The sequence below is a fragment of the Pseudorca crassidens genome, chromosome 2, assembly GCF_039906515.1.
Source record: "Pseudorca crassidens isolate mPseCra1 chromosome 2, mPseCra1.hap1, whole genome shotgun sequence".
Taxonomy (NCBI): domain Eukaryota; kingdom Metazoa; phylum Chordata; class Mammalia; order Artiodactyla; family Delphinidae; genus Pseudorca; species Pseudorca crassidens.
The window spans coordinates 156187970-156204881 of NC_090297.1; the positions used below are offsets into that span (position 1 = coordinate 156187970).

The 16912-nt window shown below is 36.4% G+C and overlaps 1 protein-coding gene across 1 annotated transcript in view; it reads left to right on the plus strand.

Moving 5' to 3' along the window:
* WDR64 (WD repeat domain 64) overlaps positions 1-16912 on the plus strand; it is a 147868-nt gene continuing 130956 nt past the window's right edge. Inside the window, exons 1-2 of the mRNA XM_067715031.1 lie at positions 1-145; positions 4806-4936. Coding sequence (XP_067571132.1) covers positions 1-145; positions 4806-4936 — 276 coding nt within the window. The remainder of the gene's footprint in view (positions 146-4805; positions 4937-16912) is intronic.

The window sequence follows — 16912 nt, forward strand, 5'->3', positions numbered from 1 at the left end:
ATGGATATCAGGGAAGAAAAACATTTTAACCTTGCACTTCAGGTTAGCAATTTCAGGACAGCCTTGGGAGGGTTTGAAAAATTGGTTGAACGTATAGCAGCCCAGAAAAGAGATGAAAGAGCTGGCTTTTTTATCCAGAAAGAAGGTAAGATCAGTGATCACAGGGCAGTCCAGTTGGGTCCGTTGATTAGACCTGGGAAAAGTTTTAAGCCATCATGGAGAAGCAACATAGCTTAATAGCAAAGACATTGAATGGGGGGCCTCAAGTCCTCGTTCTGAATCTGTCCTTGAATAGCTAAGTGGACTTAAGGAAGCTCTTTTCATTTTTCTGAATGTTAGTTGACTCAAGTATAAAATTAGGGGGTTGGATTAAATGACATTTAAGCGTTCTTCTGTGGGATCTACCATTTGATGGCTCACTGATTGCCCTGGGACTCTCAGTAGTGCATAGTGACCATTAGCAAGCCACATGAGCCACCTGCCATCTCTTTACTTAACGATATCAAAGATCATAAAGACTTTTATAAGTAAGGCAAAGTTTTCTACCTTACCATGATTCACTCTCTGGGTCTCTCCCCGCGTCTTTAAGCTAGAATAATTTCAAGCATGAGAAGGTAAGGGAAACAATGAACAATTGTCTGCCAGGATCATTAGCAGCAGATACCAACACAGAACTGAAAGTACAGCTCCATGGTCAAGGTTGAAGGGGAGTGGTGTAGTGTGTAGCTTCAGAGCATTGAGGACAGCAGTGAATAGCAAGGCTTAACAGCAGAATAAAAGGCTAACAGAACAAATCCTGCTGTTGTGAGGAAAGAAGCAGGGCCCACATAACTGCTAAAGGGTCAGCATGGCCAGCCTTTTAATATGCCAGGTTGTATAGTCATGAATAAGTGAAACTGTTGACTTTGGGTGTTCAAACCCAAAATGGTATTATTTGAATAGCATTTAAGAATTTACAAGTCACTTTAATAAATATAATTTAATTACTTCTCATAACAATTCTAATAGACAACTACTACCATTATTGCTATATCCCCATTTTATTTGTTAAAAAATGAGAGGTACGGTTAAATCATCTCTCAAGTCATTCAATTCCTAAGTGTTACAGCTGATTCAGACCTTTCAGATATGCTTTTGTTAGATGACAGAGAATTTGGCTGGGCTTTCTAAACTACTCAATAAGCTTTCATTTTTCCCTAGTCAGTTTGTTTTAACTCTCTGTATAACTGATTTTCCAAACCCTTGCCACTTTTTCTGAATCCTCTACAGGAACTCACCTCCATTCAGTCAAGCTTCCAACATCATAAGTGAAAGCAAAGCCAAAAGGCAAGAATTCTCTCAAATTCCCTTTCTTCCACTTCCAAATTACCTGAAGCAGCACCTGTCCTTTCTTCCACTTTCTTCCAGCCCTCTTCCCCTCCAGAGCTATCACCTTGCTGCAACAACTGCAAAACCTCCTTTTCCACTGGCTTTGTCTTCTAAAACTAAAATTCTAAAACTAAAATTAAAACTAAAATTATAACCATGGTCCTGACCTTGACTTTCTTTTCCTTTTAAGCTGTATGTCTTTCCTTTGCTTCTCCACTAAATTTCCCCATAGTGTCACCACTTTGTTTTCAATCAACTCAAGTCTGGCTTCCCTCATCACTTTGCTGAAAAAATGCTTTTTACCTAGGTATTCACCTGCCAAATTCAATAACTTGTTTATATTTTCCAGCTTACTTGGCCATTTTACTACATTAACAGTTAGCTGCCACTGTTTCTAGAAATGTTCTCCTTCAGTGTCTCTCATCACACCACTCTCTTCTTACTTTTTCCTCTTGTAATTCTTTCTTTGCCTCTTTTTTTCTTGAGCTTTGCCTGTGTTGTCTCTCAGTCTTCTAGCAGAGACATCATCTACCTAGTCTCCTAAGTCAGGTGTCTTGGTATAAATTTTGACTATTTTTTGGTATTTCACTCTTGGGTTATTATAGCAGCCTCTTGATATAATGGTCTTCTTGCCAAGAGTTATTCCTTTCTGTATACTTCTGCAGGGAGATTTTCCTTTAAAAATCTGTTTTGAATTGCCACATTCCTGGCTTATTAGCTCACCCTTAAATTCCATATACATTAACTTGGCATCCAGGTCTATTCACAGTCATCCCTTAACCTACCTTTCCAGCTTCAGCTCCTGGAAGTTCCCTTCATGCACCTCTGCCCTAACATGAATCTCTCAGCATTTCCAAGCATGGCAAACTCTTAACGACTCTGATTTTGCACGTGTCATCCCTGCAATGTGTAGTGCATTTCCTCCCATTTTTGTGCCTATAAGCTCTTGCTCATTTTTCAAGACCCAAATCAAATATCACTTCTTCATAAAAACTTCCAAACTTTCCCTAAGCAAAGCCATCCTTAGAACTTTTGACACATTTTATTGACATCACAAGGAATATATCTACTAATCTTAAGCTGCAGAAATTTATATACATGTGAGTATTAAATACCTGCCCATTCTTTCCTGCATTGAACTGTGAGTGTTTTGAAGGTTTTGTAACCCCAGGGTTAGCCCAGGGTCTGAAGCCAGGAAGTATGCCTTAAAGGTGTGCTAAATTAACAAGTTAACCTTGCTTACATTTACAAGCTTGCAATTACAAAGCCACACTGAAAATTTCCTTCTTCTGTAGTATATATGTTTGTATACACACACACACATACATATATATATATTTAGAGAGAGAGAACATATATATATATAATAGACATATAGATATATGTTTTATAATATTTTATATTATAATTATACTATAATGTACTATAGTATAGTTTATATGTATATGTATATATATTAGATTTGATCAAAACTAAGTACTGCTAGATAAATTACCTTTATGACAGGGACTAAACTGAAAGGCTGAGAAGGGAGAAATGTAATCTGAACTTTGATCAGACTGCTAATACTGGCATACATTCATATTCCCTTATAAATACAGGACAATAATGTCTACCTCTCACCATAGGCAGGAAGCTAAGAACTAGAGAGAACATTTCTAATAGAATAGTTGTTTACCTCAAAACTGATACCAAGTACGTTGCAGGATTTCATCTGTACAATATTGTTCTTAAATCTTCTTGTCAATTACCCAATAGGATTAAAATCATCCCAGGAAAGGAAAGTCTTATCATCCTCATCCAGTGGCATTTAGAACGAGACACCTATCTTGTACTAGTTGGTATGAATTTAAAACAGCTAAGCTATTTGGACCTCTCATATGAATATCAAACTTAATATGACCAAGATTGAATGGTTTGTTTTCCCCAAGAATTATGGTCCCACTAGAATGTAAACTACAGAGGAAGGGGTCTTGTCTATCTAGTTTTCCATTCTAAGACCACTGTCTAGCTCAGTTCTGACACATAACAGTTCCTTAATGCATATTTGTGTCTAACTCCTTCTGGTCCTGAGACTCAATAGCTATACCCCAGTGAATCACAAAATTTTTCAAAATCAATATTCAGTCAATGGTGTGGTTTGTGTGCATGTCTGTTTACAGTGTCAAAGAATCAATCAACAATTGTTCTTTGTAGTGATTTTAATTTTGCCCATATAATAGATGGGAAAGTGGAAAGTCAGAGATATTAAGTTACTAGTGTGGCTCACAAAAAATCAATAATTGACAAAGCTAGAGTCCAGATTTTTTTTACTCTGTCTAGCGTATGGCAGCATGGCAGCTAGTGATAAAAAGTCAGGCAAAGTCGGATATTATCCAAAGCTTTAGGAAATTTGACATTAATAAAAATTATTTCAAGGGGAGAGATTTTAGAAGAGATAGATAGTGCAAAAGAGATTGGAGCCTTTCAAAGATTACAGTACAACTGCAAATGGTAAAGAGAAAGATGGAAGGTACCCAAACAATGACGGTAGATACGAAGAACTTTATTGAATGGGCTCTGCATTGAAAGGATCTAGATGAAGTGTGGAAAATGATGAATTACAAGGGTGTAGGGTCAGGAGAATCCTAGGAACCAAGGAACCTGCAGGTATGTTCTTACCATACCACTTCCAGTAACAATACCTTTGCTGAGACCTAAGAGGGAGTAAGGGGCAAGTGAAGGCTCAGGGTCTTTGGGAGTCCTGTTGAAAACTGGTATGGAGACCTGTCTTTCATGGGTTGAATGAATTCACCTATCTTTCCCTTAATATGTATCAGAACTCTATTATGATCTGAAGTCTCTCATCATTTACTCCTGCTCCCATTCTTCCTTTTTCATAGGAGTTTCCCCCCAATAAATCTCTTGCAATTCTGCATCTGTCTTGGGGTCTGCTTCTTAGAAAATCCAAAATGAAACACCCTTACTTTACATCATATGTAAAAATATGCTGAGATGAATTAAAGACATCATGTAAAAAATAAAATAATAAAATTTTGGCAAGAAAAAAAAACAAAAAAAAAAATTGCTCTTTGCTCACTTCTATCTTCCACTCAAGATTAGCTCTAGCAAACACTCCTGTTAGTAAAACCTTTTCCCAATAGGAAAGAAGTAATTCACTTTCTTATCTTTGTATTCCTGAACAAAATGCCTAAAATAATTGAGACAAAATCTATGGAGGAGATACTAAACACCAAAGTAAAATATTTTCTTCTAAGTAATATTCTAGCCAAGAGCCTAGTTATGTTCCCATGAAAAGATCTTTAAACTTTAGAAGAATATGGTTTTTATAGGTTGAAATAATGAAATAGATTAGAAAATGGGAAAAAAGCAGCTGAAAAATGCAATATATTTCTTTGAATTTTATGACAATGTTCTTGTATTTTGTTACAATGCAGATGCAATTGATTATGACAAGTTTTATGCAACCGTACAGGAACTCTTTGGTCCAGAAGTGAAGAATCAAGATGTGAAATGCTTTTACAGGAAACTCTGCAACAACCCTGATGCGTCTATAGACTGGTGTGAGGTAGTCATTTTTCATGTTTGTAATATGAAATCCAGGTATTATTTTTCTTTTTTCAGCAAAAATAATTAAAGTGTTGCTCCCATAGGGGTTAAACCCACAGTGTGTGTGTGGCACATTTAAATGCCTATACCCATAAAGGTATGGCACTGCCCATAATTAAAAGAGAGTAAGGCAGACAGATGTTTGACCTTCATTACATTCTAAATGAGGTATTCTTTTTCAGTAGTGGCAGTTTATACAAATTTCAGTGTATCCATATTTTTAAGGGAAGAAAAAGGCTGAGGTTGACCAACTAATATTTCCTTAGTCATTTTCTGATTGGTACAGCATTGACTCCTTAGATATCACTCTGGTGTTGTTGGAAGAACATATAGAAGCACGTTTGGTTGCAAAGTAATCTATGAACTATGGAAAAGGGGAGTGAAAGCCTCCAGTCCTCATTTAAACTCACAGAAGACTACATTCTATAGATTTGTTTCTAAATCTAAAGGATTTGAGGTAACTTACAATTGAAAAAATTGCACACTGCATACAGAGTAATCAAAATGATTTTTAAATTATCTGGCTCTCTCTGAAAAATCAGTAGATATAGTAGGCAAAAGAAAAAGCAAGGATTTATTGGATTTGACTATCACATTTAAGGAGCTGGTAAATATGTATAAATAGAACTTTGAATCCAAGATATAGAAAAGATACATCTCAACTATATACAGGACCATCACAAAATTGACCATGGGGAAAGCTAAAAGTAACATGTCAATAAATTCCAATATAATAAAATTATAAACCAATAATAAATGATAGCTCAAATCATCAAAACCAAGCAGACACACAAATTCATCAATTAATTTTGGGAAGAAAATTGCAAACAAAAAATGTTTCTATTAAGCCTTTAAAGAACATGTAATTCCCACATTGAAACTGAGAAAGACCCTGTGGGACCTTCCCGGTGACAGAATCCTCTGTGTCCCTGCTAATTGTTGATTGGGAAAAGCAGCTGTAGAAATACACCATGACCTCCTAGGCCCTCCATGTAGAACAAAGAATAGGCCTTAGCAGTTAATGTTTGGGGAAGCAAAGAATGCAGAAACAAAGATAGGAGATTCAGGCAGGAGAGTAGCCATAACTTAAGCAGTTATGGCTGTAACTTAAACAGTTAAACATAATAACTCAGTCACAAAGACTCCTAGTTCTGTTTCAAAGGTAAAGATAAGTCTGAAGCACATTCCTAAATTGTTCTGAAGATACTAAACCCCCCACCAGGTCAATTGTAAGTTAACCAGAAGTTACTTGCATCATTATGCCTCTAGCATGCAGCCCCCAGACTGGTTAGAACCAGAAAACTGAAAATTGAGATTCCAAGACATCAGCTAATCAGGGAATTGAGCACAAGCTGATCACACACCATGATTCTCTGCATCTGACTTATTTCACTTAGCATATTATCCTCAAGGTCCAGCCATGCTGTTGTAAACAGCAGGATTTCCTTTTATCTAAATTTAGCAACTTCAAGAAAGCATTTGACAAAATTCAACATCCATTCATGATAGAAATTCTTACCAAAGTGGGTATAGAGGAAACATATCTCAACATAATAAAAGCCATTTATGACAAACCCATAGCCAATATAATACTCAATGATGGAAAGCTGAAACCTTCCCACTAAAATCTGGAACAAGACAAGAATGCCCACTCTCACCACTTCCATTCAACATAGTATTGGAAGTCCTTGCCACAGCAATCATACAAGAAAAAGAAATGGAATGTATCCAAATTGGAAGAGAGGAGGTAAAAATTGTTACTATATGCAGATGACATGATACTATATAAAGAAAATCCTAAGGACTCCACACAAAAACTACTAGATCTAATAAATGAATTCAACAAAGAAGCAGGATACAAGATTAACATTCAGAAATTGGTTGCATCTCTTTACACTAACAATGAAAGATCAGAAAGGGAATGTGAAAAAATAATACCTTTTAAAATTGCACCAAAAAATAAATTAATTAATTAAATACCTGGGAATAAACCTGATCAAGGAGGTGAAAGACTTGGTGAAAGTCTTTCAGGTGAAAGACACTGAGAACTATAAAACATTAATAAAGGAAATTAAAGATGATTCAAAGTAGAAAGATATCCCATGTCCTTGGATTGGAAGAATTAATATTGTTAAAATGGCAATACTACCCAAAGCAATCTACAGATTTAATGCAATCCCTATCAAATTACCATGACATTTTTCACAGAACTAGAGCAAATAATATTAAACCTTATATGGAACCACAAAGGACCCAGAATTGCCAAAGCAGTCCTGAGGGGGGGAAAAAAATTGTGGGAGGCATAACTCTCCCAGACTTCAGACAATACTACAAAGCTACAGTAATCAAAACAGTGTGGTGTTGGCACAAAAACAGACATACAGGTCAATGAAACAGAATGGAGAGCCCAGAAATAAACCCACACACCCATGGTCAGTTAATCTTTGACAAAGGAGGCAAGAATGTACAATATGAAAAAGACAGTCTCTTCAGCGAGTGGTGCTTGAAAGTTGGACACCTGCATATAAATCAACAAAGTTAGAACACACCCTTATACCATGCACAAAAATAAACTATGGCTTAAAGACTTAAACATAAGACATGAAATCATAAAACTCCTAGAAGAGAGGATAGGCAATATATTCTCTGACATAAATTGTACTAACAATTTCTTAGGTCAATCTCCCAAGGAAATATAAATAAAAACAAAAGTAAACAAGTGGGACCTAATCACACTAACAAGCTTTTGCACAGTGAAGGAAACCATAAAAAAAAAAAGAAAAGAAAAGACAACCTATGGAATGGGAGAAAATATTTGCAAAAGATGCAACCAACAAGGGCTTAATCTCCAAAATATACAGTTCATACAACTGAACAACAACAAATAGATATTTCTCCAAAGAAGACATACAGGTGGCCAGTAAGCACATGAAAAGTTGCTCAACATCATTAGTTATTAGAGAAATGCAAATCAGAACTATGAGATACCACCTCACACTGGTCAGAATGGCCATCATTTAAAAAATCTATAAATAACAAATGTCGGAGAGGGTGTGGAGAAAAGGGAACCCTCCTACAATGTTGGTAGGAATGTAAGTTAGTGTAGCCACTGTGGAAAACAGTATGGAGGTTTCTCAAAAAACTAAAAATAGAACCACCATATGATCCAGAAATCCCACTCCTGGGCATATACCCAGATAAAATTATACCCACCCCTATGTTCATAGCAACACTATTCACAATAGCCAAGACATGGAAACAACCTAAATGCCCATCAGCAGATGAACGGATAAAGAAGATGTGGTGTATATGTGTACAATGGAATACTACTCAATCATAAAAAAGAATGAAATAATGCCATTTGCAGCAACATGAATGCAAGTAGAGATTATCATACTAAGTGAAGTAAGTCAGAAAGGGAAAGACAAATACCATATAATATCACTTATATGTGGAATCTAAAATATGGCACAAATGAACCTATCTACGAAACAGAAACAGACTCACAGACATAGAGAACAGACCTGTGGTTGCCAAGGGGGAGCAGGGAGGGGAGGGAAGGACTGGGAGTTTGGGGTTAGTAGATGCAAACTATTACATTTAGAATAGATGGACAATGAGGTCCTACTGTATAGCACAGGGAACTACACCCAATCTTCTCCGATAAAACATAATGGAAAAGAATATTAAAAAAAAGTATATATGTGTAAAACTGAGTCACTTTGCTGTACAGCAGAAATTAGCACAACATTGTAAATCAACTATACTTCAATTTAAAAAATAGAGAAAAAGAAGAAACACTTATTATCTCACAAGTGCCATAGATCAGGAGTCTGGGCACAGCTTAATTGGGTCCTCTTCTCAGGGTCTCACAAGGCTGCAATCAAGGTATTCTCATTTAGAGGCTTGACTAGAGGAAAATCTGTTTCCAAGTTAATTCAGAGAGTTGGCAGAATTCAGTTACTTGTGTTTGTATGACTGAAGGACTCATCTCTTTATTGGCTGGAAACTGGAGACTGGAAGATGCCCTCATGTCCTAGAGGCTGTCTGCAGTTCTCTGCCACATAGCCCTCTACATAGACAGTTCACAAATTTGCTTCCTCAAGGCTGGCAGTAGAATCTCTATCTCCATAGTCCATGAAGACAGTCTTAAATAATATAATTATGAGAGAAACAGCCCATTTCATTTGCTTTATTCTTTTGGTTAAAAGCAAGTCACAGGTTCTATGCATACTCAAGGGATGGAGATGATACAAAGGTGTGACTCATTGTATGTGTGTGGTGAGGAGTCACATTAGGATGTGTTCACCAGAGAGACTTAATAGGAATATATTTAATCAAGGATCATATTTAATAGCGAAATACTAGAAACACTCCCATTAAAGTCAAGAACAAGAAAAGGATGCCTATTATCACCACTAGTCTTCAACATTTTATTGGCGGTTGTAAGTAAAGAAAAAAAAGTGATATGTAATAATCTATGAAAAAATACAAAATTGTCATTATTTGTGTATGAAGTCTACTAGGCATATACAAGAGAATCACATTGTTAGCTATTAGAAGTAAGATGAAAGTTCAAGAGAATTCAATGAAGATAAACATGCAAGAATCAGTAACTTTCATAAACGTCAGCAATAACCCTTACAACACACACATAAAGCTAACAGGAAAAAAAGATTCATTTGCAAGAGAAACAAATAGCAGAAAATATTATGGGATAAATCTATTAAGGAATGTATAAGGTTATGACATTTTACTGAAGGAATAAGAGAAAATCTGGAAAATAATTGGGAGACTCAATTTGTAAAGAAAAAAATGGCCCGCAAATTAACTTATAGATTTAATAGAATTCCTCAGGGATTGGCCAAAATAGCAGAGTAGGAAGGTTCTGAGCTTACCTCATTCGATGTGCACATCAAAATTACAACTATTTAAAGAGAAGCTACTGATGTCTTTTGCTGAAGACTAGCAGAAAAAATCTTCTACAACTAAAGATATAAAGAAGAAACAACAAGATGGATAGGAGGAGTGGAGTCATGGGATAGTCAAAACCCATACCCCTGGGCAGGTGACCCAGAAATGGGAGAATAATCATAATTGCAGAGGTTCTCCCCAAGGAGCAAGGGGTCCAAACCCCACAGTGAACACCCCATCCAGGGATCCTTCACCAGGATGATGAGCCCCCAGAATATTTGCCTTTGAAGGTCAGTGGGGCTTACTTTCAGGAGAGCCAGAGGACTGTGGGAAATAAAGACTCCACTCATAAAGGACACACGTAAAATCTCACACACTATGGGACCCTGGACAGAAGCAGTAATGTGAAAAGAGCATGGGTCATAACCACTTGCTGATTTGGGAGAGCCTCCCAGAGAGGCAAGTTGCAGCTGGGACTCACTGAGGGGACATACACATGGGCAGCAGACAGTTTTGGGATCTCATACCATAATGAAGACACTAGTACTAACAAGTGCCATTTTGGAATCCTTCCTCTAGCTTATCAGCAGGACCTGTCCTGTCCACCAGTCGGTTGGCACAAGTCCTGGGATGCCCCAGGCCAAGCAGCTAGCTGGGAAGGGACCCAGCCCCACCTACCAGCAGGTCAGCTGCCATAAGACCCCCTGAGATGTCAGCTGCCCCAGGACTCAGTCCCTCTCATCAGAGGGCCCAAGACATGGTCTCACCCACCAGTTGGATAGCACTCGCCCCAGGACCCCTGGGACCCCACAGCCAGCCATCGGACCCAGCCTCACCCACCAGTGGGTGAACACAAACTCTGGGAGCCCCAGGCCTCTCAGCCAGAGACCCCAGGACCCAGCTCTGTCAACCAATGGGTCAGCACTAGACCCAGGGCTGAATCTCACCCACCAGCGGGCAGACACCAAGCCTGGGACCCCCTGGGCCACAGCCCAACCCACAAGTAGGTGAATGCCAACCCCAGGACCACTAAGTCCTTACAGCCAGGCAGAGAGGACCCAGCCACCCACCAGCAGCTGGCAGCCTCTACACAAGGCAGGGCCTGGCAACCAACTGCACTGGGAGCCAGCCACAGTAGACAGCCTGTCACAACAGAATGACCCACGCCACCCACATAGAGGGTACCCCTGGAGCATATACTCTGATGATCAGAGAGGAATGTGCTATTGGTCCTCATAGGATATTTCCTACATAAGTCCACTTCTCCAAAACTGGGAAATATAACCAACCTACAAAATACATAGAAATAAAAACAGAGCAAAATGAGGCAACAGAGGAATATGTTCCAGACAAAGGAACAAGATAAAATCTGAGAAGAACTAAGTGAAGTGGAAATAATATATCCAATAAAAAGTTCAAGGTAGGGCTTCCCTGGTGGTGCAGTGGTTGAGAGTCCGCCTGCCGATGCAAGGGGACACGGGTTCGTGCCCCGGTCCGGGAAGATCCCACATGCCATGGAGCGGCTGGACCCGTGAGCCATGGCTGCTGAGCCTGCACGTTCAGAGCCTGTGTTCTGCAATGGGAGAGGCCACAACAGTGAGAGGCCCGCGTACCGCAAACAAACAAAAAAAAAAGTTCAAGGTAATGATCACAATGATAATCAAAGAACTTGGGAGAACATTGGATGAACAGAGTGAGAAGTTTAACAAAGAGTTAGAATATACAAAGGACAAAATAGAGATGAAAAACACAACAATTAGAATTAAAAATACACTAAAAGGTATCAACAGTAGAGTAGATGATACAGAGGAATGTTCAGCAAACTGAAAGAGTAGTAGAAATCATTCAAGCTGAAAGGGAAAAAGAAAAAAGAATTTAAAAAAATAACAGTTTAAGAGACTTCTGAGACATCAAGTATACTAACATTTGCATTATTGGGGTCCCAAAAGGAGAAGAGAGAAATGGGCAGAGAACATATGTGAAGACATAATAGCTGAAAACGTTCCTAACCTGGGGAAGGAAACAGACATCCAGGTCTAGGAAGCATAGAGAGTCCCAAACAGGATCAACCCAAAGAGGACCACACCAAAACACACTGTAATTAAAATGGCAAAAATTAAAGATTAAGAGAGAATATTAAAAGCAGCAAAGGAAAAGCAAAAAGTTACCCACAAGGCCACTCCCAGGAGGCTATCAGCTGACTTTTCAGCAGAAGCTCTGCAGGCCAGAAGGGAATGACACAACATATTTAAAGTGATGAAGGGAAAAACCTACAAACAAGAATACTCTACCCAGCAAGGCTATTATTCAGCTTTGAAGGTGAGAAAAAAGACAAGCAATAGCTAAAAACTTTCAGCACCACAAAACCAGCTTTACAAGGAATATTAAAGGGACTTCTCTAAGTAGAAAGGAAAGGGCACAACTAGGAATATGAAAATTACAAAAGGAAAAAATCTCATTGGAAAAGGCAAATATGCAGCAAAAGTACTAGATCAACCACTTATAAAGGTAACAGAAAGGTTAAAAGACAAAAATAGTAAAATCATCTCTATACACAATAAGTAATTAAGTGATACTCAAAACAAAAGTATGTAAAATAGGATGCCAAAAGCAGTAAACTTGGGAGGGGGAGTAAAAATGCAGGGTTGTTAAAATGTGTTCAAACTTAAGAGATCAATAACTTAAAATAATAACATATCTGTCTAGCTATCTGGATATATAGATTGCTACATATAAACCTCATGTGGTTTGGTTAACCACAAACCAAAAATCTATAATCGATACATGCACAAAAAAGATAAAGTAATTCAAAGATAATGTTAAAGGAGTCATCAAATCACAAGAGATCAAAAAAAAAAAGGAACGGAACCAAAACCCCTACAAAACAACCCCCAAACAATGAACAAAATGGCAATAAGTACATATCTATCAATAATTACTTTAAATATAAGTATTTATATTTATAAAGTATAAAATGTAAAAAAATAAGTGTATTTTATATTTATTTATAAATACTCCAATCAAAAGATATAGAATTGATACAAAAACAAGACCAAAATATATGCTGCTTACAAGGGACTCCCTTCATATCTAAAGATACACACAGACTGGAAGTGAGGGGATGGAAAAAGATATTCCATGCAAATGAAATGAAAAGAAAGCCAGTACAGCAATACTTAGACAAAACAGACTTTAAAACAAAACTGTAACAAGAGACAAAAAAGGTCATTACATAATGATCAAGGGATAAATACAAGAAGTTATAGCAGTTGTAAATATATACATACCCAACATAGGAGCACCTAAACACATAAAGCAAAGATTAACAGACATAAAGGGAGAAATTGACAGTAACACAATAATAGTAGGAGACTTTTAACACCCCACTTACAATAATGGACAGATCATCCAGACAGAAAGTCAGTAAGGAAACATTGGTCTTAAATGACACATTAGACCAGATAAACTTAATAGGTCTATATATAACATTCCATACAAAGGCAGCAGAATACACATTCTTTTTTAAAATTTTTGCAAATTTTAATTTTATTTTATTTTTTAAATTGAAGGATAGTTGATTTACAATGTTTCAGGTGTACAGCAAAGTGATTCACACACACACACACACACACACACATATATATATATATATTCTTTCAGATTCTTTTCCATTATAGGTTATTACAAGATATTGAATATAGTTCCCTGTGCTATACAGTAGGTCCTCATTGCTTATCTATTTTATATAAGAATACACATTCTTTTCAAGTGTACATGGAACATTCTCCAGGACAGAGAAGGACAAATACTGTAATTTTTCACTTATATGTGGAATTAAAAAACTCAACAAATGAACAAATATAACTAAATAGTAATAGAATCATAGATACAGAGAAAAAACATGTGGTTTCCAGAGGGAGGGCTGTGGAGGGAGGTAAGAAATAGGTGAGAGAGATGAAGAGATACAAACTTCCAGTTATGAAATAAGTGAGCCACAGGTATGAATTATACAGTGTGGGGAATATAGTCATAACTATATAATATCTTTGTATGGTGGCAGATGACAAATAGATTATCACGGTTCTTGTTTTGAAATGTGTAGAAACACTGAATTTCTATGTTGTGTACCAGGAACTAACATAGTGTTGTAGGTCATTTATACTTGAAAAACAAACAGAACTCATAGAAAAAGATATCAGATTTGTGTTTACTGAGGGGCGGGGTGGGATTAGGGAGAATTGGCTGAAAGTGGTCAAAATATACAAACTTCCAGTTATAAGATGAAGGAGTATTAGGGATATAATGTACAACACGATAAATATAATTAACACTGCTGTAGATTACATATGGAAGTTGTTAAGAGAGTAAACCCTAAGAGTTCTCGTCACAAGGAAAAATATTTTTTCTACTTTAATTTTATATCCATGAGATGATGGATGCTCACTAAACGTATTTAGGTCATAATTCCATGATGCATGTAAGTCAAATCATTATGCTGTACACCTTAAACTTATACAGTGCTGTATATCAATTATATCTCTAAAACTGGAAGACAAAAATTAATAGAATTACAATAAAACTGATTTTTGGAATTAATACAGCTAAACTAATACATAGCCCAGCACACCAGTAATTGAATTTCAATACAACCTTGTATTTTTGATAATTCTTATAAATATTTTAGGTTGCTTATGTTAATTGAAAAACTAACAAACTTCTGGTGAGCAATTACAAAGCCTTGGACACCTGTAGATGAGCATGAAGATTCTACTATGGAGTATGTTTCTGAAGTATGTTCTTTTTGGCAAGAAATGAAAAGTAAAAGTATGTCTTTTACTTAGATCTGTACTTGATTATGACATCGAAAGAGAAAATATGAAAGCAAAATATATATGAAAACATCTAAATTAGGTCATGATAGACATGAAAAGGGGTTACTGGGGTACAAGTTTCATATGTCAAAGAGAATGAATTCTGATTGCTGAGCTTATGAGGGTTTTTTTTTTCTTTTTCTCTTCTTTCTTTCTCCCTTCCTTTTTTCCTCCCTCCCTCCCTTCCTTCTTTCCTTCCTTCCTTCCGTGGTTTGTGTGCTTGAATTTCGAATGCAATAGTTTCAGACCACTAAGAATGCAAAAATGAGTGTATAACAAATAATTCATGTCAATATCAACAATTTATGCCTTTCAGGAAGTTACATAAGTCTGTTTATATTATATTACACACTTAGATTCAGTAAATCAATGCTCTAAAAATGTCCCATAATGACAACAAATGAAACACAGTATAGTTCATTTTTACATGGAATTCTACATCAGCTGAGAATTTGGCCTCTGTGTATTTTGTAGGGATATCTGTTTTGAGGAAAGATAATTATGTTACAAATTTTTGTTGTTACTGTAAATAAATAAAGCACTTTCTTGTCCTTGCAAAAAAACAAAACAAAACAACCCCAAAAAACAAAAACAACAACAAAAAAAACTAAATTCAGACTTTTCATGGTGTAGATGAGGAAATTGAGCCTTAGTGTCTCCCTCATCCATTCCTTCTTTTTCTCCTTCTCTTTCCCTTTTCAGCTAGAACATCATGATCATCTTATTTTTTTTTCCAAAACTTCCCATGCATGTTCTCATTTAATCTTCACAACAGCCCCATGATGTAGATTATGGAGGATAATATTATTGCAATAATAAAGAGGAAGAAAATGAAGCACAGAAAGGTTAACTGACTTGTCTAAAGCCACACAAAAAAATTGGCTTCAGTCTTGGAGTTGAGATTTTCTCCCTCTCTATATAGCAATTTCAAATTACATTATCCTGTTACATCCCTTGGGTTCGTATAAATTATATGCAAGTTTTAGAAAAATTTGCGACCAGCTTCTGGCACCCTGTATGTATATGAAGAATAACTTTGAAAAAATGGTACAGGAAGTTTCTTTTTTTATTTTTCTGTCATTTTCCTCACAAACTATCTGTGCCAGTGCTCCTAAGAGGCATTTCTATTTCAAGCCATGTGACCTAGCCTTTCTGGGCTTCAGATCTGTCATCCGTAAAATGGAAATTCAATGCTGGAAGACTAATTTCATTTCAGTGTGAAATGAAATTAGTCTTTTTTATCAGACAGTCAATCTTATCAGGTAGTACAAACTAGGTTTATTCTTTTGAAGTCTGGCACAAACATACAAACCTGATTGGATATAAATCTCTTTGTTGTAGCAATGGCACAAAAAGGTATACTTTCTTTTCCTAGGTTTTAGATGCAAATGTACTTGAAAAAATGGATATTTATAGAATAATGAAACCTTAGAACTCAACTAAAGTATCATCTGGACCTGCCCCTTTAATTTATAGTGAGAGAAATTAGATGTAAAGAGATCTAAAGAAATGTGATTGTCTTAAATGTATAAAGCCAGTCAGTAGAAGATTCTGGTATTGATACAATCGTCTTTTCCTACAATAGTGTGTTAGTCTAAATTTCCAGTGGGCAATTCATAAACATGTTCCTTCCAGGAGCACACCCAATTAATTCAAAGAAGAGCCATGTAGCACCATCTGGGATACCTATAACTGTGTTCCCCCAAAGTGAATTTAAAATGAACTACTATAAATCTACAACTATTTGCTGACTTTAAAAATGTGAAAAGAATGCTCCAGGATAGGTTAAAAAATAGTTGCCTACTGATTTTTATTTTCCTCTGCTTTTTATTTTCTCCAAATATTCTACATTGAACATGTGTTTCTTATGTAATCCTAAAAAAAAAAAAAGTGTAGTTAAAAAGATGGATTACTTAATGCGTGGAGCAAGCCCTTGAAATAACAAAGTTAAAATAAAATTAATACTCTAAAGCATCATTAATAGTCATAAAATACTCTAAGCATGTCACAGTTACTAGACTGAAATTTAAACTACTGAAAGAGAAATTTGAGATCCATGAGGCTATAGCCCATCACAAGAAAGGAGATATTTTCTCCTCTTTAAAAACATTATTTGAAACATTTCCTTTCAAAATGTAATAACTTTAGCT